The sequence below is a fragment of the Pleurodeles waltl genome, chromosome 4_1 (assembly GCF_031143425.1).
Source record: "Pleurodeles waltl isolate 20211129_DDA chromosome 4_1, aPleWal1.hap1.20221129, whole genome shotgun sequence".
Taxonomy (NCBI): Eukaryota; Metazoa; Chordata; class Amphibia; order Caudata; family Salamandridae; genus Pleurodeles; species Pleurodeles waltl.
Window position 1 is genome coordinate 974321900 of NC_090442.1, and position 27033 is coordinate 974348932.

A 27033-nucleotide genomic window follows, 5' to 3' on the forward strand; every position below is an offset into this window, starting at 1 on the left:
GGTCTAAACTTTCCTCCACCATCCAACCAGTTCCTACTACCCTACCCCCTCACGAGCTGGAGATGATAGCAACCTTTCCCTGGATACTAGAACACTTGTGGCTGGTATTATGTTTAGTCAGGATCCCTGGGTAAAGGTGGGAGAGGGAAGCAAAAAGTTAACGGTTGATCGGATAATACTCGACAAATGGAGATATGTCCATCACTTGGGGAGTTAACTCTGGGGTCTCTGCACCATACCTTCCAGCGTGGGCCCTGGTCTGCCAAGCACAGGGAGGGTCACTCTGGGACACACGCTGTTTACAGTGGTGCCCAGCCAGGCGCTCCAATATACAGATAGTTACCCAATCCATACCCTCCTGGTAGGAGGTATAACTTCAGGGGCAAAATGACTTGAATCGTCCCACACAATTACGGACACACAGGAAAAATTGCCAATGCCGTAACTCCCCCCTGGAATGAGGCGCAATGTCTGGTGCACGAGGACTTGAGTCACAATAGACAAATCCAATACCACATGGAAAGTTACCAATGCTGTACCTCCCTGGAATGAGGCACAACGCCTGGTGCACGATGATTTGAGTTGCACCAGACAATTCCGATCAGACACACACACAGAGACCTAAGCTCAACTGTGCCACACGAGGAAGAGTGCGATACAGCTCCTGGTTCTCTCCCACCTCCGAGGGTCGCACCAAGTGAATCAGACACCGCACACAATGAGCATGAAGTCAGGTATCACACAAGAGAAATGTGTCACGCTCGACAAAGACAGCCCACGAGGGGTTCTGCAACTGGTGAATCCACTCACTACCAACCAGACGTTTGTGTGTCATACCCCCACGATGAAAGGCCACACTCCTTGAATATGGGCAGTACTTTGAAGGCTCCACGACAGGCAAATCTGGTCTCCAGGTGCAATACTTGGTTCCACACCCGCACCGCTGCTACCAGGTGGCATCCAGTAGATGATGTAGGCATTTATGAGAGCAGCACTTGCCAGATGACACAGATAGAAGGTGGAGGTCCCTCGCTGGGGGCCTTTGATGTTCCTGAAACCTTCACTGAGAACAAGCCAATAAGCCCTTGGAGAGCACACTTCAGAGTGCCACACAGCAGCAACCAGTTTGCCCAGGCCAGTCATGATGCAGAAAGAGTGTGTGGACCCTTTCTAGGGCAGTAATTACTCCTTGTGCGCAACAGGTTCTTCTAGCAGTGTGCATTACGTTCCTGCAAGTGTTTCTCTCCTTTGTTGCAGTGGGACACCAGTAGTTATACTGTAGAGTCTCTTAAAAGTCGGGGGAGGTTCAGAGGGTTTCCCTTTGAACCACAGATATCTCCCCTAAATTTCAGTCCCATCTAACATGGGACTGTGGAATGAAGATCTTAATCTTTAGTGGGGCCATGATCTGGCTCCGAGAGGCCAAGAGTCAGGACCTACCCCTCCAATCTATCCAACCAGGCCCACAAATGGCAGCGGTCTTTCTTCCAGTTGTGTGCCAAGTTTTATAGCTGGCGCTAAGGAATGCACAGATGTACTCCTCAAGTGTGGACTTGAGTTGAATTGAAAGGCACACAAAGTGTTTTTAGGGCAGAGAAATGTCCACTTTATAGAAGTGGCATTTCTCCATGATTACTGACAAAACCACCTTTACCATAGAAAGGGGTTTGTCAGGACAATTCCAAAGATAGTAAACAATGTGAGGCTGCTCTGATGCAATTCATTGTTGCAGACTGAAGTAATAGTAACACTTCCCCCACGTTAACCTTCCGGCGGAGGAGCTCTCTTACACAGTGAAAACACACATGGGTATTCTTCACTCTCTGGGCATATGTGTCCTTGCGCACATGCAAGCCTGCATTGGCAGGCGGACACATGTTTAAAAGCACCAAAGGTGCAAGTGTGCACAGAGGCCTGCTGAGTCTGGCGAGTTACATGTAGAAAGCACCATAGGTGTTAGTGCACACAACTAGGCATGCTGTGACAGGCTGGATACATATTTTAAGACCCCTTAGGTGTTAGTGCACACACACACACAGGGCTGCTATGACAGGCTGGATACAGATTTAAAGCACCATAGGTGCTAGTGCGCACACCCAGGACTGCTATGACAGGCTAGATACATATTTAATCATGCCATAGCTTAAGTGCACAAACAGGCCTGCCATGACAGGCCGAGCACATGTTTGGCACGCCTGTGGGCACATGAACAGACAATGGCCTGTGCCACTTTCTCATAACGGGGAAAGGCCCAGGGACCTATGGCCACCAGGTAGGGAGTCAGCAAAAACCTGAGAAAAGCTGACCCTCGTCCCCTAGGTAGGGAGAAGCCACATGGGGGGGTTCTTCCATACCAGGAATGAGACACCCATGTGTACTTGCCAACCTTCCAGTCTACCACGTGCCCCTCCCTTCAAGGGGTGCTCTAGTGGTAACAGACGGTCCCTTCAGGATTGGCTACCTCTTAGTATTGCCAACCTATGCCCAAACACAAATTTGCCTCCACAGGCCTGCATTGGCAGGCCCGCTTCATGCTTCACAGTCTATTCTAGGGGGGTGGCACACTCTGTGCATTGTCCCATTGGTAGGTTTTACCCGCCCCAGGTATGTGGTGTACCTTTTTTAAAGGGCCCTCCAGTGTACAGCACCTGACCAATCATGTAATCACCCCCCCCCATAGCATGTGTAGGCAGGGCATGAGTCATGAGGCCACACAAAAAGATTCAGCAGGATGCCTAGAGGAAAAAGCAAAAAAATTCAGGACAATCCCCCGAGAAAGGCCATCTCCAACAATAAAGATTTAAGTACTATTTGGCCCTAATTGTCCTATAAACTCTATAAAAGCACACTGAAGTTTCTTTCATTATATCAATGTGCTTCCATTACCCAACCTGCTCACTTCTACCATCTCCTTCCTTTACTCACCGTGATCATGTTTCCAATGCCATTAGTGCTCTTAAATCTTTCATTTATTTCTGCTTACCTTCACAAGATTTGGTCTTTTTTCGTCTCAACTACAGATCTCCTTAACTGCCTTTTTGGCAATCTGGACCTGTGTTAGTTGCTTAGACATTCTGTTTGTACTTTGAAACCTCATTAGCACTGCATTGCATAACAGTTCCAAATGATGTTGGATAAACCCTTGTAACCTGAATTATGCTTGAAAAAAAACAATACATACTGGATCTCAGCAAGCTAATATAACCTATAACCAATTCATTCTTCCTATGACCTGGATCTACTTTGTTCAAGTTACTTATTCCAATGTTAATAATTGTCATTAGATCTTTTTATGCTGAATCCCATCTATTATCATTACATAATTAGCTTTTAATCGAGAGCTCGCTTCTCTTATTTAGCACTTAAATCAGCTACCTTTACGCCACCAAGAGCAACAAACTTCTCTCATCCTTCTGACTTCAAACTTATATGAATTCTTTATTCTTCCACATCTTATCCCTTCACTCCAAATTCTGAATACAAGATAATGTTCTGCCTCCCCAAGGCCAGAACAACTGAAACTAATGTATGTCCTATCTTGTTCCATTTTCCAATCTATTTCTTTCATCTGCCACTGTTCCTAGCTCTTTCAAACATGCAAATATATATATATTATCCCCAGAAAAATTCTATTGATATATCTTTCCATACTTTTCATCTTATTTCTCTTGTGTAATTTTCTTTAAAACTCCTGGGATGTGTAGAATATAACACAATGTATTTGATATCCCAATTCTAAATCTTGGATAATTACTCCGGGGCTGGGTTTGTTTCTCACACACTTCAGAAACTCCTCTTTTCTAAGTCACTAGCTGCTTAAACTCTGCTCATCACTTTAAGCTTTTTACTTTTCAAAGTTTTCTCCATATTTCCACTACCTTTGAAATGTTTCATCACTTTATAATTTGCTCCTCTTCGTAGGCTGAGGTCCTATGGCTCTGATATTGCTTACTTTTCTTATCTTTCCAGTCACATAACCTTAGTATACTGGGCCAGGCTATCTTCAAATGCTCTTTAAAATTTGATTGGCGTTCTCTCTGGTCAGGAGTTACTCTGCAGACTGTGTCCTGCAAATGTATCATGAAAGCCTGAAGACACTTTCCCTTCTCGTTCAAATATGCACATGATTGGTCATGTACTTTGATTCTCAATAAGAACAACATATACATGGCGCTCTGATGACGTCCTAATTCTGATATACTCTCGTAACTTTATAGCTCAGCTCCATTTTCATTCCTTTGTTTCCCGTATCTGCCCTTATCTATCTTTCTTACGCTTCTGTTTCGTGGTGCCCTTTTCTCTCTTAAATTCTATTCTATTTGCCTTGAATAGTCCTTAATGTATTCATAGGCAGTATCACCCCTAAATATTTATTCGATATAGTGCTATTTACATTCCCTTGTCACATACTGTTGGCCCAGTCACATACTGTTGGTCTACCATGTTTGTTTCCTCAAAAAACCCTTATACACCCCATGTTAAACCACATCACAATGCTTTGGGCTCCTTGTTAGAATCGGAATGCTCACCACCGTCAATGTGTACGGCCCCTCCCTTTCTGTTGCGGCTGCATCATTCTTAAAAAAAAAATGTGTTTTCCTTGTCTGGTGATGCTTAGCATTTAAGTTCCTTGCAGTCTATAAGTAGAAGTTCTCAATAAAATTAAAAATACCTATACTTTCTGGAGGATTGACATCAGCATCTGCACTCAAACTGCTTGGTGACTATTCACCTTGAAGGTTTGTCTGCTTCATGAACTTCTAAAGGTATATTCGGCACTAAGGAAGTTTTCAGTTAATATTCTATTTTTTCTGCATGCAATCAAAGTTTCCTCAGCACCCCCCTTCTAGCAGATTTTGACATTCGTTAGGGCACTGACGCTTTCGGGCACTGTGGTGACCCGAATGCTATTTGTAATTGATGCATCTGTGGTTTCACTTTGTGTTTAACATTTCAAATCGTTTCATCGTGTTTAATTATTTTATGAGAGTGTTTCATTTAATATTTGCCTGTGCAAATACCTAAGAGGTGGCTTTGTACCAGCCTGCTATCAAACATTAGCGGCATGGTAACTTTCAGTTATGCATGGGCTATGTAACACGGCACTCTCTTGGAGAAAATCTCAGTTTCTTGAAGTCCTCCAAATCTTAGAGGGAGAAAAAAAAACTCATTCACATCCCTCTTTTGCACTTTGAGTAAGATGTAGACACTCCTACAACATCACTTTCAAACATCACCTGACTTTCGGCATTTCTTAAGGTTCGGTTTGAATATTTGTTTATGGTTTTCTTAGCCACCCTTGCTAGTACATTCTGTTCGTATAAGTATTTCAAATGTGCAAGAATATAACGACTTATTATTTGTACTAACGTGAATGGCACGAAGTAGTTTCGTTGCATAAATGTACGTTATTAATTCCAGGGTGGAAACACAAACTTGAAAAATATTTACTATCATTTAAATCGAGGTGCGAAAGAGTGGGAGAGAAATAGGTTCCGAACATATCTCATGCCGAAGTTGAACAAAAAACCGCATAAAGCAGGTGGGTAACAAACGACCAGGTCAATAAAAAAAGAAAGCAATATCCAGAGTGGGCTTGAAACAAAGAGGGGAAATTCGGAGACTCCGTGATGAAGGGGAGTTTGGACCACACACGCCACGCGCTTACAGCATTAGCCTCTTCACTAGCTAGTCTCAGCCTCAATAGTGGGATTCGCAAAGAAAATGCAAACAGATCGCTTCCAGCGCACAATGGGACATAGACCTCGCTGCCTGAGGTCATGTGGTGGTTCTGGGTCCCCGATACTGGGGTAAATAATTCATGGATGATAAGAACGTCAAAGCGTTAGGGCGCGAGTCAGTTTCCCTATTGAAGTTGGCTGCCTACACGGACAAGGGTGACTGGCTGTCGGAGAGGAAGTCTGCAAGGTCATGTGTGGATCGATGTAAACAGGGGCAGGCTGGGTGCCAACGAGAGAGCTGTCAGGAGGGGGGCTGAATTCAGAGCAGTGCCTACGGGCTATGAAGGCATTCTTGAACAAGGCGTGTTGTGCATCAGGCGCTAAGCAAGCTGCGGCAGTTGAATCAAGCAGTGAAAGTCGAATGCATCAGTACTGCACAGCCTGTCTTTCGGCGGAAGAGGTGATCTTGAAGAGAAACAGATGCGGGGCAGGGAGAAGAGGGTTAGGTTATCGGCAATATGAGCATTGCCTAAGTAGGCACTCTTCCACCAGAGACGAGCACGCATCAAATCCAGGAGACCCAGGGAACATGATGCACGCCAAGCTACGAAGCAACAACTACTATTTCGCAGTAAATGGAAGCTGCATAACTAAGAAAGACATGAATCATCGGAAAGAAACTGGAAAGGTCCTAAAGCCCCGCCCCTTCATACAATCGTAAGATGCAGGGTGACAAAAACACAGTAATCACAAACAATGCACACATTGATTATACAAAAAAATAAACTTGGAATGTATGTTGTACTTACGTAAAAAATGTTTTTCTAGTAACGCAATCTCCAAATGACCTTTGATCTCATTTAGCCGGTCGGAGTCTGTCCTATTGAAGTCAGCTAATGCAGAAGAGGCCATGAGGAGGGTCCCTGGGCCAGCCTGCGAAATAATTCATATTGCCGTATGAAAAATGTTCAACAACAGCAGTGACGACGTTAAATAAAAAGCAGCACACAATTAAAATAGCTTGAAGATCCATATCATCGTACAATCCATTCATTGGTATTCTTGTCCATGCAAACAGACAAGACGTTAACAATAACAGAGCCACCCTTCACCACAGACTTGGGGACTTGCCACGTCCCGATTACAAAGTGCAAGATTGCACACAGCCAGTGAGTACGCTAAGATGTTTCATGAACGCCAACTCTTACCTGCTTCCTTCAAGGGGAGTGTTTACTGAGCCGAATCCGAGCTTTCTTTCACTCCCCACACGACAAAACAAAGCCCTCTACAGACATCAGTCTAGCTGCATTTATTAGCGGGCGGTGCTCTGCAGCCGCTGTGTAATTCAGACAGGAACTGCTACAGAAATTCATGCCAATGCAAAGTGCTCGGCGTCCTCGGGAGCCAACTGAAGCAAGCCAGGCCCGTCTACAGATGCTCGGCTGCATCGGGGCAGGAGGTGCACGGGGAGGAAGGTACCAAGAGCAGCAGGGGTGGAGCGTACCGGCGCGTGCTACCTCCGAGTTACTGCGGATCCGAGGACGGGAGCGGCATCTACCAACTGCTGCAAGGTGGAGACAGGGCTGTCCGGGGACACAGCAACAGGGGATCTGGAAAGATGCGTCTTTACCCCAAGGCAGGTGCGCTTGACCCAGTTTCAAGCAGACAGAAACACCAAAAAAAAAAACACTGCAGGGAATGCGGAAAATGTACTGCGACTTGTGTTCGAGCGGCTGCCAAACCAAGCGTGTGTGAGCCAGGCGACACTATGAGACGAGCAGACTGCGTTGCACGCTGCAAACATCTGAGCGGGGGTTTATTGGACGCAAGAATGTCTGTTACAGGTTGAATATTGTGTGACATCGGCAAAGCATTGTTCTTTATTCCAATTCTACTACTGCTCTATCAGAATAGGAACAATGGTTGCAAGCCAGCGCCTAGTTGACAGCGGTCAATGGATAATATTACAATCCCCAACACTGAACGCTTTCCTAATCTGAAATCAGTTATTATTGGCTTTCACAGAAATAAAGAGAATTATAATAATAACAATAATACCAATAATAACGATAATAACATTATTGTTCTTATTGTTACTACTATTATTTTATAAATGTATTGCTCGCCGCTAATATCTATACAGGTGTCCTTGCACTAATGGAAGCAAAAGACCATTAGTCACAGCAAGGGATCAGAGTGAGTACAACCAGGTTTTACGCGCCTTTTTGAATGTTCACAAATTGGGCGTGCAGTGCGGATAAGTGGAAGTGTGTTCGTACCCTGGCCGTCTGAAATGACACAGCCTGGCCCCCTCCCCGGTCACCAGATATTCAGGACAACTACTGGTTTGCATTAGCAGACTGCAAGGAGCATCTAGGTAAGTTTCTCACGAATTTATGGTGTAGCTACAATTGATATAGATTATGAATACATTTATGCACATAGCTTTGAACATTAACCTTTCGGAAAGAGGCAACCAATGCCCCCGGTATGGAGGAATGAAGTGGAACCTGTAATGCTAGTCTGGCAGCAGCAGTTTGAATACGATAAAGCTGCTTCAAAATGAAATCTGGCGAACCTTGCAATAGCCCAGCTGACTTAAAATGATAAAATGATAGACTACACTACTAGAGATCAGGTATCAGCTGGAAGTAGATGGGAGGGAGGAGCTGACGCACCCATGCCTTTCACACAAAAGGCTTCATACTGCCGCCCCCCCCCCCCCCCCAGTAGAGTGTCGAGAACCAGGGAAGGAAGGACAGGGACCTTGTGATCTTCAATGCCCCATTTATTTAGAAATAAGTACTGGACACACACCCAACCAACTCAGAATTCTTTTGGAACCAAGGACATTCTGCCAGGAAGAACGACTGCTGTGCTGCCAGGAGGGACTGACGCTCTGCTAACTGCATTGCTGTGTGCTTTTGGAGGGGCTGCCACTTTGCTCCTTGCTTTGCTGTGCTGGCCTGCTTCCTGTTGCTTATTGACTGGAGTGAGGAGGACTGGACCTGTTCATTACATCCTTGAACCCAAGATTATCCAATACCTTGTTGGCTTGCCCCCTGTTCTCCTGCAGTCTCAGGGGCATCAAAGACAGCCTGCAACTCTCCTGGTGCTGCTGGACTCTGTCATCTGTGAGTCCTACCCTAGCCTGAGGTATCCAACTCCAGTCCTAGGCCTTAGAAGTGGGTTTCTGCAGCTTTTTTCACCTTTGTGTCGAAGCATCAGGAACACTGTGATGACCAGAGGCAACGCATCCCCCTTCATCGCTGACGCTGCGGCAGCTCAACAACTTTGCCTCAACAGACTGCGCGGTTTGACAGTGACAGCGCAGCTTGACAATGACGCAGCACCTGCATCACACAAGAGTTCAACACCAAAGCCTTGTAGACTGCGCAATTCGGAACCAACACTTTGCCTCCATCCACAGGATCGACAATGACGAAGCAGCACCTCCTCGCATCAAGACTTCTACGCTTGTCAGCGGGAGCTGTCTAAGTCTTGTAGCTAGCTTGCTCTCCCTTGCGGTTGGACTGAACTTTGGATTTACCCCAGTTTAGCACAACCTTGAGTAACCTTTTAGTGCAATTGACTTCTAAGCACTGTTTTGGACTTAATCTTAAAAAAATCATATCTTAAGATCTACTTATTGGATCTGTATTGTGTTGGTCTCGTGTTACTCAGATAAATATTCTCTATTTTCTAAACTGGTGTGTAGATGTTTTATGGTGTCCTTCACTATGTTACTGTAATTAAGTGTTGCACAATTACTTTACACCTCTGCCTCATAAGTTAAGTTTGGGTGCTCTGTGCCAAGCTACCAGAGGGTGAGCACAGGTTAATTTAGGGTGTTTATCTGACTTACCCTGACTAGGATTGTGGTCCCTCCTTCGATAGGGTGCAAACCTCTGCCAACCAGAGACTTAATTTCTAACTTTATCTATGTTATTTTCTTGTATGTGCCCCCCTAGAGGCTGTCCAACCTCATGCTGTTTTAATGTGCCTTCTTTATTTTAGTTTGTCTTATTTGTCACTATATTTAATTTCACCACTTTTTCTTTGGCCTTACCACCACCAGGCCCTGTGTGGAAGTCAGTGGTACTCCACTGACACCACTGTTTTGAGGCCTTCTCTGTTTTGAAGTCCTTCAAAATGGCTCCTGCAGTGTGGATGCTTGTCTTAGCACTTGGCGATTTCAATCTACATCTAGATGGCCCATGCAATTATGAAGCTTGCTACCTACTTGAGGTTTGAAACACTCCTGGCCTCATTCAACACATGATAAGTCCACCCCACAACACTGGACACCGGTTAGACCCTTCGTTTCTAGCTCTAAAAATATTAACATTGTGTTGAATCTCGAAGTGACATAGTCTGATCACCATCCTATAACTTTTGATATAAGATGATCCAACACTTAACACTGCTTCCTTAGGTAAACTTACTACTACCAACATGATGCTCGTTTTTGTCACTACAATGCCTTACAAGAATGTGTTCCTATCCCCTTTCTATGTTCGTTGCATGTATTTAAAATTGAAAAAATGGTGTGGCCTACCAGCTACGGTCATACATTACCCTGACTCTCCTTGCATCAGGTAAGATGAACATTTGCTTAGTTCGCCAAAACTTTCTCCTTTTCTTCCCTGATTTCCCTTTCTAAGTTTATGTTTAACAATGGTGTATCTTCAGAATAATTAATGGGCCGTTCAAATATTCTCTTCCCATTTTGTAGTGCTGACACAGGGAACTATAGTTATTACCACGTTCAAAATATGAAATAGACATATCTGAGGACATAGAGACTTTATTTGCAATGACTGATTTGACTATTCAATGAATTTAGGTACATTTTGATACAAACCTTTAGTAAGACAGTCATCCAAGCCCTGATCACCAGTATATTTGACTAGGGTAATGCCCTATAGACTGGCATACCAGACTCCTTGGTCAAGAGGCTCGGAATAGTCCAAAATATCACTGCCAGACTGGTACTAAATCTCCAAGCAGGCATCAATAATACACCATTTTCAGGACCTTTGTTGGCTTCCAGAGTATAAACAAGCTCTCTACAAGTTGCTCTGTCAAACATTCAGGGCACCTAACTAAATAGATCCTACATATTTGAGTAAAAAGTCTTCTTTCTTAACAATACCAGAATCCTTACATCTTCATGTCTTTATCAGGCCCATACGCCTTGTATCTGCTGAGCTCATTCATGAGGTCGATCGTTCTATCTGGTAGCAAAGCACTGGAACCAACTTACTCTTACATTTCAATGAACCAATTCCCTTCATGAGTTTAAATAGAAACTTGTAACTTTGTTTTTTCTAATGTCCTCCTGTTCCCTTCTGTGCATCTCCAGAAAATGTCAAAAACCCAGAGCTGGTTGACATGTGTGCTACAAAAGTCTGAACATAACATAACACAACACAGATGCCCATTTTCACAAGAGTGGCTCATTCTGTTACTTTTACAAATAAATAAAAGCTTATATCACAGTTATTTTGTGGTTCAAATACTTTACTTCTTCTAATAAAGAGATAAATACAGTACATTTATCTGGGTCTATCCAAATGAAAGCTTCTATTTTGAAGTTAAAATGTCCCTTGCAAAACGTATATTGTTGCCATAAACATTCTACGCAATCCCTTTAGATATCATCCTAGAATATCAGGCAGTTCAGAATTACATTTTGGAATGAGCCTGGCTTATACTGCATTCAAATTTTCTTTGCACCAGAATCCAACATGCCAGACAGTTTATTTATTTGAACACAAAAAGGATTGTGCAAAAGTATTTGCACATAGTTGAAAAGGTAGCCTTTGTTGATAATCAGTAGCACATTGGCCGGAGCACCACACTGCCCTTTAAAACCCTTCTGAAAAGCGATGATCTTGTTGCTAATTCATCCATAGCAATTAATAATATAATTTAAAACATAGTGATTATGATAAAAAAAATTACAGTTGATTCTTAGAATCGCATAAGGTTAAAATACAATAATTCAGTAAATCAGCAATCTTTAGGGAGAACAATTATTTTTGGCTGTATCACCAAATTGTGATTTATTTTGTTTGTTAAGAGTCTTTGGTCTAAACAGAGCACCAGTCCCATGTGCTCCCCTTTGGTTTGCTATGCTAAGTGCATGATGTAAGTTAAAAGGGGGATGACTAAAACAAACAGGTGTGACTCTGTGTGTACTTTGTCGCTGCCAATGAGGGTAATACTTCGGCTAATTCAAGGGAGGAGAGGGGTAGTGCTAACAGGCCATTAAAAAGAGCTCTGGTCATAAAGTGCAAGTGCATTTGCTCTGCCCTTGAGGGCGAACCCTTCAACTGCTACCACTGTAGAAGATGTTCGTCTAACTTAACAACTGATGGGCAGCAAGGAAAGTACAATCATGGAGAGACCAATTTAGAACCCCCAATTAGAGTACTAATGGATTTATGCTACCTGAATACACAAACTCGCTATGTTCAAGAAGCTGGCTCAAGAGGAAAAAAAACAAAAAAAAGTATCCAACTCTTCGAGTGCATTGACAATGTCAGTGTGAAAAGAAGTTTGCTAAATCAAATGAAGAAAGGGCAAAGCTAACATTCCATTTAAAAGTGCCTGGTCATAAAGTTCTGATGCCCTTGCCCCCTCCCCCCCCCCAAAAGGTGGACCCATCAACAACTGCCACAGTACAAGGTGCCCACCTATGGTAGCAGTGGATGGGCATCAAGGAAAAGTGCTTTCATAGAGAGGTCAACTTAATTGTAATCCCCAATTAAAGTGCTGATGCGTTTATGTTTTTTACTGAAATGGCCCTATGACCCGGTTACACAGAATCGTTATATTCAGGTGAAAAATTTAGGGATAGCTTCCGTAAAGTGCTCTAGGAGGGCCACAGATCACATTTGAAGACAACATGCTTTTAGCATTAAAAGCATAAGTGTTACTGAAAATATGAAAAAAGGAGAAGGCCCACTTTTGCTAATGCATGAATTAGGAGGAAAATGCGCAGAAACATACATGGTCAGAGGAGAATACAGGCCTAAAATGTTCATGATGTCCAAATAGAGAGCCAAATATAGAGAGGATGCTGGTGTGAAGGACAGGGAGGAGCAGAAACATTTATTCATAATAGAGCTGGAAGTAGAAGAACACGAAAGCTTAAGCCATAACTTGATAACACACTCACAGGGAGGGCCGCACATTCTGATCCACGTTCACAAGGGAAAGTGTACATCATGGTGGTTTTGGAAAGGGAACACGATAAGCTTTGATGCTCGAAGGTCAGCAGCTGTGCAAGGGAGGATAGACAGAAATGTTTCCACGCATGGAGTTAGCGGAGGAAAGACCTACTGATAGGCTTCGGAGCGTGAGATCAAAAGCACCGTGATTATTAGCAAATGTGGCCATGACAGATGTGTAACCTTCGCCTTTCTGTAAATGTATAATTAGATGCTTTCCCAAGGAGAAATACTGTTTTGTGCTAACATAAGTAGAGATAATAATGTACCAAATAAGCGCTTAAATCAATATGCATGACAAGTGATAAGATGCATTCAAGGTATTTTGAAACTGTAAAAGAAGTTGTTTGTGATGACTAAGTTGAGTGTGGTATCAGTCACTGAGCTGTGCTGCCCTCCTGGCCATTATTCATAAATGCTCATATTATTTTGCCAAACAGAGTTGTCATTCTTTGATTTCCTGACTCCACAATATCTGGAGTAGCCAGCCAGGAGCCGTCTTCTCTTCCACAAGACTGCGGTTGAAGTAGGCACCTCCTGCACTGCTCGACTAGAACACTGCACGCAAATCTGGCGAGCATACACCTGCCTATTCAAACAGGCAGTCGGGGTTCTAGATGTTGTTGTCCTAAAGGGTTAGGAGAGGTTGGGCTTCGTACCTTATTTTTAATTGCATGATACTTTTTGGCAGCTATAATATGAGGGAATGCATGCATGATTTATTTGGGGTTTAAATGCAATGTTACGTTGTTATGTTACAAATGAATTGTGATTTCCCCATCAGACCGGAAGACTAGCTAGGGGGTTTACATGCAATGTTATGTTACAAATGAATTGCGATTTCTCTGTCAGACCGGAAGACTAGCTCGTACGACAGGCAGCACTGCAATACCCAGAGGGACAGCCCCTGGAAGGGACATTCATTTGGGAATGTCCAGCAGGTATCCCAGTTAGATCCGGAGGGTCAGAGTAGAAGTAGTGAGGTGGACCGGGTAACAAGTGTGAAGTCTGACATGGTAAGAGACGGTCACTTTACCAGCGCTGGCAGACCTTGCTCTGAATGAGTCAGACACCCGGCTCACCAAATTCCCAGATTTAACACATCTGGAAAGAATCTTTGAGGGAGAGCGACCACGGCTGAGGTATCAGTGAGGAGTCTGACGTTTAGGTAAGGGGACAACCCGATGGTTGGTGTCAGTTGACTTTGCCCTGAGCACAGTCAGACCCTTGGTTGCAAACTTGAAAAGAGCAACAGTAACAAGTGGTTGCATTTTATGAGTAAGGAGTGAGAAGGAGGACAAAAGGAGTACAGTGTTTTATAATCATAAACGTCAAGTTTTAGAGAAATGGGAGGTGTCCCCACCAGTTGTCACGCAGTCAGATATAAGTAAGGAGGAGAGGGTGCGAGATCTCTGCCATATATGACATCCCAATAGACACCCCTCAAGTGTCCCATAAGTGGGGATCAAATAGTGAAGATAAAAAAAAAGAGGGGCCAGAATAAAACATCCCAAAGTAAGTGAAGATTGATAACAAATCCCAATGAGTGAGGTTGATGATTCTCTGTGGCAGAAAACAGATCCCATTGAGTTAAAAGTAGTATTTAAATGGGTTCACGGGCAACCTCCATACCTATGCAACACCCGCGGTTTGAAATAATAACACAATCACCCCTCATATTAGAGGCTCTTCTTGATGCATTTCTCACCGATACTAGTCATTTCACAACCTTAAACAATGAATGTCTCAACACATTCCCAAGCACCAGAAGTAGTTATCTACATACATGACAACGTTATAACACGCATTGCGTCAGGTACTAATCCACTCAGACCCCCCCCCCCCCATAAATTCACCCACGCCAGATATCACCATAGAAGAGGTGTTGCACAGATTGGCGATAAGTATGGCTGACGTTCACCAATTCGGTCGCACAACAATATATGTGAAGTCAGGTAACACCCAGTAAGATTGTCCCGGCACATCACTGCTATAGGTCAGCAACAGTGGTAAAGGCAAATACACATTAGGAAGGAAGAGAAGAGCCGAAAAGAGATACGCAGTGCAGCAGTCAGACTGCAAAAGGTACACATAGGAAACACACGTCTTGTGGGGGCCATGGACACCCCTCTGGACCATATGATAAAAATGTTCCCTTCAGATAAAAAAAAAAAAAAACTAAAATATTGTAAGCAGTGGCATAAAGGCACTGAGGATCACACGCAACCATGGCCAAAGGAAGGGACATTTGATGAGGACATAGCTGAACACACATTGTCTTACATTCGCTCAATGTATAAGAAAAAAAAGAGACAGAAAAGGGAAGCTATTCTGTCACTTTGGCAGGTCATGAAAAGGCAAAGGTGAAGTCGACCGCGCCCAAAGAGGTAGTGGCGCAAACACAAACAGAACCCCCTGGAGAGTCTTTAGGGAAACCCCCACCTTATGGTCTTTACCCTATCCTACCAGCTGCAGGGTACCAGGATCCAGTTCAGGTTGAGCCTAAGGAGGAGAGCTAAGAGGCGCAGGGAGCTGAGGGGAGAGACAGGCTAATAAGTGAGTTGCAGCATATGGTGAGACAGGCAGAGGGGTATAGGAGCCTTGCCCCTCCTTCAGGGACAATGGACTACATGGCATGTCATTCTTAGGTTTTGAGACATGTCTGCAGACACTCAGAGGCAGCAGATGAATGGATAGAAGAGGAAGAGGAATGGGAGAGAGATGTAGAGTCGCCACGATATGAGGAGCCCCCGGATGGCCCACAGGTCGCAACAGGGGCAGAAGATGATGAGGATTGGGACAATGGGTTTAATAGGAGTACGCATGAACAAGGGGTTAACAGAAGGTCACATAATTTTCACCTGTGCCCTACACAAGAGTTAATAATGATAGCAGGTGCTACAGATACAAAAAGAGGGTCAATCCTAAAAACAAGGTCAGTATTGACACCTATAGAGATAATAGAGCAAAAGGAGGGTAGCTATTATTGTCAACCCTTCTCAGATGAATTGGCGAAGTGGACCAAAAAGAAAGGAAGAAAGCCATGGCCCGACAAAGGTGTTTTTTAACCCTTTGACTTCGCAACTGCAGAAGATTGCATTCGGCAGGGACAGGGTGACCTAGGTTGGGTCTACCCCTACATGCAAAAATGCCTTGTTGTCTGGGAGCAGTATGCCATAGACAAACCAACTAAAGTGACACGCGGTACTAGACCAGATCCAAGGTTAAGCCTCAGGTCAGGAAGCCCTCGACCAATAACTCAGTTGCCCCTTATTTTTAAGGAAGGGCAGGTGCCAACATACGTGCCATGGCCTTAGATGGACAAAGGGATTTAAAGAGAGCACTGCCCCCGCTGTCTGAAGGAGCAGGAAATGGATAGGATGCTTTGACAAACTCACTGCCGGGGTCAACCTGGCTTTAGGCAATGTTAAAAGCTTGCTCAGTTTATTAGTGGGAGACGAAGTAAACACAATTTTTGTTAGAGCAGGATTCCCTCAAGTGACATTGATAGGTACACAGTTTGACGGATCATCTTTTAACAGTGTCCACCAACATGTTTGGATGCACTTCGGCAGACGTATCCAGATAGACCAGACATTGGAGCCCTTATGGAAAAAAAGTATAAAGCCCACTGAGGATATTGCAGAATTCATTACTAGAATGAAAGAACAATGGGTGCAGGAAGTAGGATGTAACTGGAAAAACACAGGAGGACATGCAATTTTATTTTATAATGTATTAAAGCGAGTCCTTCCCACCTATATACAAGAAAGCTGAGATGGAGTGGTGGGAATAGAGGTTAAACCATGGCCCGAAATACAGGTCCATATAATACATTATTTTAAGTGAAAACAAGAAAAGGACAACGAAAGGACAGAACAAGCAGAAACGGCGGCAGCTAAGCTGGTGCAACAGAAACTTAAGAAACCGAGTACAGAAGGGGCACTCATGACTGCACCACCAACTGCTGCTGCAACAACAGTGCAGGTACAGGCACCAGGAGGACAACCAGTAAGTGATACGAGGAAGGGTCAGGGAGGATTTACAGGAGTGCAAGGGTCGACCCAAGGGAAAAGACAAGGAAGCTATAGGGCAGGACAATAATGTTATTATTGCGGTAAGATGGGCCATTTTGCAAGAGAATGCAGGGCCAGAAAAAAGGATGAGAGCACAAAGTTGGAATGCCCAGTAGGGGCAGGTGAGGCCTCAATAGGTGCAATGGGTGCCCCAGCAACAAGCAATGCAGGGGCCCCTGCAGGGCCCTAAAGCCATGTGGGTTGCACCACAGGGGCCAATGTCGCAGGGCGGGCCCCAAGGTGTCAACAATACTACGGGATGGCAAGCACAGGTTTAGGTGGGAGGAGTAACAGTGCAAGGAGGCAAACCCTTTTATGCATCACCCCAAATATTTGGGGGAATGCAAACTCACAATTATACCCAATGACAGAGCCTGCATATGGGCACTGTGTGTCCAATACTATCAGTAACCCACAGGTCTGATGAGGAACCCACTGTGATGGCAGCCATGGAAGGTCACCCCTACAGGTTTTTAATCAACACTGGGGCCACCAAATCATGGATAAAGGAAGGAACAATACCACTTTCTTGTAACTTAATGGACACACAAGGGTTTTCTGGGGCTATGAGGAGGGTTCCATTCACCAAATCAGTAAGCATGATTGTAGGAGATAAATAATTTGAAGGGCCACTATTATATTCCCCATAGTCACCAGTCAATCTTTTTGGGAGAGACCTAATGAGCAAAATGAATATGACCATCTCCTTCGTGGAGGAGGGATCAATGGTATGTTACACACCAGGTGTCACACTGAGCAGAATACTGTCCCTCACAGCTCATGAGGAGCTAGGACGGCAGGTCAGAGCAGTTCCTGTCGACACAGAGGCTTTTATTGCGCGGCATACATGCATTGATAGCACACACCAGCGCTTCTAGCGAAAACAGTGCAATTACCAAAGGAACTGCTGTTCAGAGCTTACGAGCCTGTGGATCCGATAGTACAACCTGAAATGATATTGGAAATATCCACCCTTCAAATAAGTTCAACATATGCCGTGCTAATGGCAGTTGACAGGAGACAGGAAATGTGGGCATCAATAGTATTCGCAGATCCTGGGGTTAAATTAAGAGATATATCAGACGAAGAAGTATTTGATGATTGCCCACGAATTGAGACAGTTGTGTTTGAGATGGACATTGCCAATTGAGTGAAGTTGCAATACTAGACAGTGTTCAGACACTCACAAGACTTAACAATAATAGAAAAAGATGCGGCAAAAGTACCATAAGTGTTGTGGAAAAAGGGGGCATATGATGTAGGACTGATCAAAGGGGCGGAGCCTGTGAAAATTACATTGAAACCTGGAGCAATACGGGCCAGATTATACCACTACCCCTTGTCCAAAGAGGCAGAAGGCGGCATCCTAACTACAATCCAAGAGGTACTTGAGCAGGGAGTAATATATGAGAGATCGACACCGTGCAACACACCGATTTTTCCAATATGGAAGGCCAAGAGGGGAACTTGGAGAATGATTCAGGATTTGCGCTCCGTAAACAATGTAGTGATACCAGAATTTCCAGTGGTACTCAACCTATCAGTCATACTGACAAAACATTCCTAAAGGATGCCACTTATTTTTCAGTGGTCGATTTGAAAAATGAGTTTTTCAGCATTCCATTGCATTCCGACAGCCAATATTTGACTGGATTCACGTCTAAAGAGACGCAATATTGCTTTAGAAGGCTCCCACAAGGCTTCTGTGAGTCCCCAAGCATTTTTAACAGAACAGTGAAAAAGGATTCAGCAAACATAAAATGCAAGAGTACTCTGTTACAATACGTGGATATCATGGTTTGTAGTGCTACTGAAGACATATGTAGAGAAGACACCACTGGTCTCCTCTGCATGCTTGCAGAAAAAGGTTACAAAGTGGACAAAAATAAATTGCAATACGTGCAGACAGAGGTCCACTATTTGGGGAGAGATAATACACAAAGATGGGAGGAGGGTGACACCGGAGAGAATAGAGAGCATCAGGAACATGCCCAAGCCCACAACCACAAAACAAATGCAGAAGTTTTTAGGACTCCGTAATTATGTGAGGTAGTGGGTATTCGATTATGCCACTTTGACCGCACTACTTCTAACTGCCTTAAAAGGAGTCCCACACAAATACAAATAAAATCGGATGGACTGACAGAAGGGAGAAAGCCTTCCTGGAGCTAAAGACAACAATCACAAACGCCCCAGTGTTAGGTACACCTGATTAGAATAAAACATTCTACCTCTTCTGCCATTGTAATTGAATGATGATGACAGCGGTACTAACTCAAAAGACATCTATGGGACACAAGCCAATTGCCTAATACAGTGGGCTGCTAGATCCCGTCATGAAAGGGCATTATCCATGTGAGCAAGCACTTGCTGCAGCAGCTTTTGCAGGCCCGAAAAGCACCACTATAGATGTGGGATCACCTTTAACACTGTGTGTAGAGCATGCGGTATTCGCCATCTTGCAAAAAAGCAACAGCACCCTTACAACTCAAAGGGTATCTGGATATGAAGTAATACTTTCAATACCATCATTGCAAGTGGTTCAATGGCACACAGTTAATCCAGCAACGTTCTTTGCACACCCAGTTTCTGACGATGAACAAGTACATGACTATGACAATTACACCCCAGAAGAAGGGAGTAAGGAGGGAGAAGCCCCATCCCTGGGAGCACGTTGCTCTTTGTTGATGGGTCCTCTTTCATAGATCAGGAAACTGGGTTTAGGCCCTCTAGAGCAGCCGTTGTGAAAGCCGAACAGCAGGGATCATCTGACACCTTGCAAATAGTGAGTCAAATACCACTTCCTTCTAATTTCTCAGTACAAGCTGCAGAATTAGTAGTCATCATTAAAGCAATGCAGCAAGCTAAAGGACTAGAGGTTACCATTTATTCAAATTCAGCATATGTCACCACCACTGTGCATTCTAGCATTCACAGGTGGGAAAGGAGGAGATTTCTTAAATATGATGGATCCTCTGTAATGCATAAAGATTTATTGGTGCAATTGATAAAGGCTTCAACTCTTCCATCTAAGGTAGCAGTTATAAAATGTGCAGCACACACCAACAAGCAAGACCTTGTCTCCAGGGGTAATGCCTTGGCAGACTGGGCAGCAAAAGAAGCAGCTAAAACGTCTCCAAATTATAGGGAACACCATGAACACACACTAGGGATGATGACAACCAGACAACAGAATGCTACCGAATTACCACCCCCATATACAGAGACACCACAGTTACATTTATGCGAATTGCAAGAACAAGCACTACCTCATGAAAGGGAGCTGTGGGAACAGCGAGCGTGTATACAGTTGCCAACAGATTTCATCTATAGGCAAGAAAGCACAGGTAAACCAGTAATGCCACAAGCTCTGTTATATACAGCCCTAGAGCAACTACACCTCCATGCACATACTGCCAAAGAATATATGCTTGCTACGCGACAGACAGATAGGTTCATTAAACAATTATCTGAAATGATACTATTTATATTGCAGAATGTGGAGTATGCCAACAATACAGCCCTAGACCCACACCAAAAGTAATTACCTCAACAATACCACGTCCGACAGGCCCCTTTAAAAATCTACATTTAGATTTTGTCTACATGATTGAGAGATGTAACATTTACAGATACCGTATTGTGGTGGTCTGCCCTTTCTCAAGGTGGATCGAGGCAGGACCATGTGTACATAATGATGCTAAAGCAGTAGCCAATTTTCTGATAAGAGAGGTGATACCTAGGTGGGGAATCGTAGAAGCGATCAGCTCAGATAACGGCACTCATTTTGTTAACGCAATGTACATCTGCACCTCTCTAGGAATAAATCAAATTGTCATCTGTTTATCATCCCCAAAGTAATGGTATAGTGGAACGCCTTAATGGACTTTCAAAAAACAAAATCAGTAAACTATGTGCCACACTGCAGAAAAACTGGCTATATTGCCTTCCACTGGCTTGATATGCTCTCAGAAGCCAACCAGGAAGTGATCATCACTTGACCCCTCACCAGACAGTAAAAGGGAGTCCAATGCCGACTCCCTTAACAATAGCTCGACAGACGCTCAAAAGACAGCTGAAGTTTTAGGACAGGAGATGAACTGGTATTTATCTCAGTTATTGAAGTCTGCCAAGTTCTTCTCTAAACAGGTGTTGCGACAGGAGAAGTGCACCACCCCAGCCCAGCAAACCAGTCCGATTTCTTTGGGCCAACAAGTGTACATCCACAATTTTGTACGACGATGGAGGGACAGTAAGTTCGAGGGCCCCTACTTAGTTATCCAGAGTACCCCTATACAGCAGTGAAAGTGGAGGGCAGGAAGCCATGGATACATCTGTCAGACGTTCGATTGGCCCCTGCTTCATGTCACGCATCACCATCTTCACAGGAACTTTCAGAGAAGGGCAAAGAGAAAGACGAAGGACAACATCCCCTTTAAAGATACAAGCGGAGTTCGTATTTGATACTGCTAGCGGACAGTTATGTATTTTAATTTTGTTCTTCTGTTCATGTCCTGTTATGTTAGCAATTGAATTTCAATTGTATTCTAGCCCATGCGTGGCAATATGTCAGCATACTAAGCGCTAGCAGAGAGAAGTATATAAGTATGAAAATGTATCCCATAATATCCATGTTAGTTTGTTAGATAATATGTGGTACCAGCATATGACAGAGATAGGCATGAAGACTACTAATAAGTCATGTTTTGTTTGTTCCCTGATTCCACATGCTAGTGACACAGACAGGCTGCAATCATCAAAAGAGGTACCCCCGAATATTACCCAATGTTTATTACACCTGTATCTTTGAAGAATGCGAGCATGGATGCAACCCTTACAGATAAAGCAGGGACCGTTTTCAATAAACACCACACAATATAGGGAGGAATTAGCTGATATAATGAATGTCCTGACAGACTGCAAAGAGTTAATAGTGAACTTGGAAACAATGGCTGAGACAGGGGTCATGAGGTATAAGAGTAACAAATGGAAAACTAGAATGTTAGAGCAGGGATTCCTGGGAATATCACGACCTACACTTTTCTGTGAGAACTACTCAGCCACACCTATGCCCTATGATTGTCAAGAGAGGCCATATTTTCGAGTTAATGGATCAGTATATGTCCATGGTCAGTAGCACCATTGCACAACATTTGGATGTAGAGCTCTCTCCTTATGGATGGGGAATCAGAGTCACAATAGCATGCAACAAAAATGTCAGACTATATGGGACGAAAATATATCTAGATTAACCCGGGTAGAAACGCCATCCACTCTTCGAGCAGTTAGAACACCAATTGTGTTCTTTTTATGTTTCAGGGGGAATGGAACAGTCCCGGTGGGGAGGAACATCAGCTGCATCACCACAAGGTATAATGCTGACATGCAATAGGGAACCTCCAGTCTGATGGCCTACTATTGGCAGTGCGGAGAATGGCTGTATTTGTGACTTCCTCCCGGATGGAAGGGTCTCTGTTCTTTGGTTACTGTGCACACCCCCTCCTTGGTGATTCCGGGGGTGGACATTTCAAAGTTACATGACCATCCCATGAGCCGTTCAATTACCTTGCAACACCATTATCAGAAGAAGAGATCTGCAGATTATTTAGGCACTACAACCTGAAAAGACGTTCCACAAGAGCACAGGTTGTTAAATTATGCCCAGTTGCTCTTCGGAAGCATCTCCCCATTCATCAAAGCAAAGACAACTGTCCGCTGGCTGCAAATAACCCGATGGGAACTGATGAAGACCATCAACGTGACTGAAGATGGTTTCAATGCAGTCAAGGAAGAAATGCAGGCTGTGAGGGTGATGCTTATGCAGCCTAGGTATGTGCTAGACTTGACGATGGCCATGGAGGGTGGGGTTTGTGCCAAAAGCGGAACTGCCTGCTGTACATACGTGCCAGCTAACGATGCGGACAACGGAACAATAATGGAGGCCATACAGACTCTACATAACCTGCGGAAGAAGATGGCAGACGACGGGGGTTTCCCCCGATGAATGGTTTTCAGGGTGGTTTGATGGATGCCATCCTGATTGTTAGGACTGTTTAAGGGATTATTCCCGATCCTTGTGGTGATCCTATTGATTTCCTGTATCTTCCAGGTAGTGGTAGGATTCAGTAAGAGGGTTAGCCAGAAGTTGGGTGAGATGTTCACTATTAGGACGGCCAGGAAAGTGCGGGAGGATAAGGACAACATATACACACTAATTAATGTATGTAGCAGGGAAGGTGAGGAAGTAGTTGAAAGTTCAACTAAAGGGGGGAATGTTACTAACAATATGGAAAAAGGAGAAGGCACACTTTTGCTAATGCATGAATTAGGAGGAAAAGGTGCAGAATCGGACTTTGGTCAGAGAAGAATACAGGCCTAAAACGTTCATGATGTCCAAATAGAGAGCCAAGGATAGAGAGGATGCTGGGGTGCAAGGACAGGGATGTGCAGAAACATTTATTCATAATAGAGATGGAAGTAGAAGGCCACAACACGAAAGCTTGAGCCATAACTTGATAACACACCCACAGGGAGGGCTGCACATTCTGATTCACGGTCACAAGGGAAAGTGTATATCATAGTGGTTTTGGAAAGGGAACACAATAAGCTTAGATGCTTGAAGGCCAGCAGCTATGCAAGGGAGGACAGACAGAAATGTTTCCAAGCGTGGAGTTAGGTGAGGAAGGACATTCTGATAGGCTTTAGAACGTGAGATCAAAAGTACTGTGATTATTAACAAATGTGTCCATGACAGATGTGTAACCTTTGCTTTTCTGTAAACGTGTAATTAGATGCTTTCCCAAGGAGAAATATTGCTTTGTGCTAACGTAAGCAGAGATAACAATGTACCAAGTAAGCGCTTAAATCAATATGCATGACAAGTGATAATACACATTCAAGGTATTTTGAAACTGTAAAAGAAGTTCTTTGTGATGACAAAGTTGAGTATGGTATCAGTCACTGAGCTGTGCTGCCCTCCTGGCAGTTATTTATAAATGCTCATATTATTTGCCTAACAGAGTTGTGTTGATCTTTCATTTCCTGACTCCACAACATCAGTGACAGGGCAACTTCAACATACACTTAGACAATTTCATAAAGACTTAAAAAAACGTTAAGTGCTAAGAGCTGACCCCAGGCTAAAGGATGTGTTGGAAAATGTCAAAAGGTCGACATTCTAATAACATTAAAAGCACAGTTGGACAGTTTTGTGTAAGCTTTAGGAAGTGCCAGGCTTGGGCTAAAAAGATTTGATGAGAGTCATTCAAAAAGTGAGCCATGGCTTAATGATAATGTGATGTCTATCATTGAACATGGTTTTTCTGAACTTCTGTGTTTGCATTCCAGGCTTTGTAGATGAGAAACAAAATAACCAAAACAATGTTTCTGTTGTCTGATCTCATTCAAAGAGCTTCAGCTTTGTTACACTTCCTGATATTAAAATGTATAAAGAGTGGACATAGGTATTGCTTGAGTAGACTTAGTGTATTGTGACACAGCAAGAAGAAGTGAGATAATATTTCCTGGCTGCCCAAAGAGCACAAGCAATAATCTGACCCATAACCAGGGTTTGATGACCACCTTTTGGTTACTGAAGCCACCAGCAATGTTTAAGTTCGACATTTTAGATAAAGAGATCTTTTTTTCTGATGGCTAGATGATGTCAATAAAAGCTGCAGGGACCTGACCTTGGTTGGATGACACGCAGCATTTTGGCAAGGGGCCTGCTTGATTAACCTTCACTTGATTTGTTTGTGATGGTTTCTGGATGGAGCCAAAGTTATTTTAGGGCAACGTTAACTAGGACATTTGATAGATGGGCAAACCATGGTAATGTAAAATACTCATGTATCTTCAAAATGTCCATTAATGTGGTTCTATAGGATGCGAGTTCCCCCTTAGACCAAACGCAAATACAATATTTTAGTGGTGCCAATGCTTTGTGAGCCTCAATTTTTCCAATATCTAGGTCTATTCTCAGGGCGGCCATTGGTGTTCCAGAGACCAGGCGCAGTAACGGTCATATAAAGTTGTTTTTTGTGATTTGCATTGCTGAAGTTTTCATGTAAACCCAGATCTCAGCACCATATGAACTTGCCACCCTTGCTGTCATTTTGTACACCAGCATTGCTGACCCTACTGAGTGATTGCCAAAGGATTTAGCAAATGTCAGCACAGATCCTGCTTGCTGGGCCAAGATGGTATTGATTTTGGATAACTGTGAGCCCACTGCAGATCACCATCCAAATGGATTCCCAGACAGTCCTGGGTGGGCACGTGATCCAAGGATCTGTTGTAGACCCTTGTTTCCTTAAACCCCAGTGTGGTATGGGAAGGCTAGAGACGAAAAGAACCTCTGTGACTCTATGATGCCCATGTAAACAAACTGTATTGTACCTGGCTTAATCTTCCACAATTCTGTGAGAATGACTAAAACCATACTCTCCAAAGTTTGCTCTTTGTCATCACTCAGACACTTCAACTTTTTTAGATAGATCAAACTTTAGAATTTCTAAGAACTGACAAAACACGTTTCCCAAAAAATAAGAAATCCACACTAAAACAATACTTACAGGGTCTCTTATTTCTTCATTGTCCCGTGTAGATGTTCGAGACATTTTCAATGGGATTTCATCACCATATTCAGTGTCTGATGCATTTGGAGACTCAGCCAAATCAAGGAACTCGTCTCTCTTGTGACCTCTGAACCTTATTTTGTCCAATTTCTTTAGCATGTTAAGCACTGAACCTTTTTGCTTCACTTTTACATGATGGTTGGGATCTCTGCAAGATAAATGAGAATATGCTTCGAGTGTTAGAATGAAAAGCATCCACAAATATTTTTAACTCAGGCACTCAATCAGTATCAAATTGTGTATTTCTGATGTTGGCATAAAAACAAAACGTACAACAACCCTAAAATGACAACTTTTTTCTCTTACCACTATACAAATTTAAAGTGTCATTTAAAAGTGCAAATATATTTGGGAATGAAGGACGTAACTGAGGGTGAATATACAGGAAATGCCAGGACTATAAGGGCCCGTGGCCGTGTTTGCCATTAGACACTTTCATGGTTAAACTTGTAGTCGGAGTTATTTGATATTTGTTTGAAAATCTGTGACAAATCTACCAAAATGAATATACTGACGAAATTAATAAAAAATATCCAAACACCATAAATCACATTTAATAACACAAATACAGAATATGGGCCGCGTATTTTCATGCTCCAGAGACAATAAGACCTCACTTCAAAGCCCCGATCTAACCTTGTTTCGACAACTACCACCATTAGAACCACACCTTATACACAAAAACCGCTGTACAATATTACTTGTGTCCTTATAGACAGAAATACATTTGGCACAAATAACATTTGCAAGGCCCCATTAAAAAAATCCTAGTTATTATTTTATATGGTTTGTCCCTTGTAGGAACACATGAAGCCAAGGGTGACTACAAGGAATAGCAGCAGTAGTTGTTTAGATGGATAGCACCTATTAAATCGTTCTCCACTACGTGGCGAGTCTGTACATTTCTACAAAATTATAATACAGTTTTTTTTTGCTCTTGATACATCCAGTCTCTGACAGAGGCACCTTTACAAGTGGCATACTCCAGCTGATCCCCAAAGTATTCTTCCATCGTGGGGAAAAAAGCCTAATACAAACCAAGTAGACACAAGGGTCTATAAAAGCATTGATTTTTTAAGTGCCAAAATACAACGGTACTCCTTTTCTGCATACACTTCCATGTCCATTTGTGTATAATTCCAGAAGGACGACTGTCACATCTCACCTCTGCACGCACATAGTAAGCAATGCACGGCTATACGCTTCTGGTGATAACATTGTCATATGTAAGCTTTCATGGGTTTGGGGTAGAGGAATCAATCAATGTCAAATTATGGTGCATAAATGCAAGAGGAATTTTCATTGGTAAACACATAATTGCAAGTGAATGAATGAACGCATAACTGACGGATGACTGTATGAGTGACTGAACTGGACACAGAACTGGTTGATTGGGGGATGA

General features: G+C 43.4%; 1 protein-coding gene across 1 annotated transcript in view; it reads right to left on the reverse strand.

Moving 5' to 3' along the window:
* Window positions 1-27033, reverse strand: part of GRAMD4 (GRAM domain containing 4) — a 479241-nt gene that overhangs the window by 324670 nt on the left and 127538 nt on the right. The window contains exons 2-3 of the mRNA XM_069229727.1: window positions 25569-25779; window positions 6491-6614 (exon numbers count right to left, since the gene is read on the reverse strand). Of these exons, the coding sequence (XP_069085828.1) occupies window positions 6491-6614; window positions 25569-25779 (335 nt within the window). The remainder of the gene's footprint in view (window positions 1-6490; window positions 6615-25568; window positions 25780-27033) is intronic.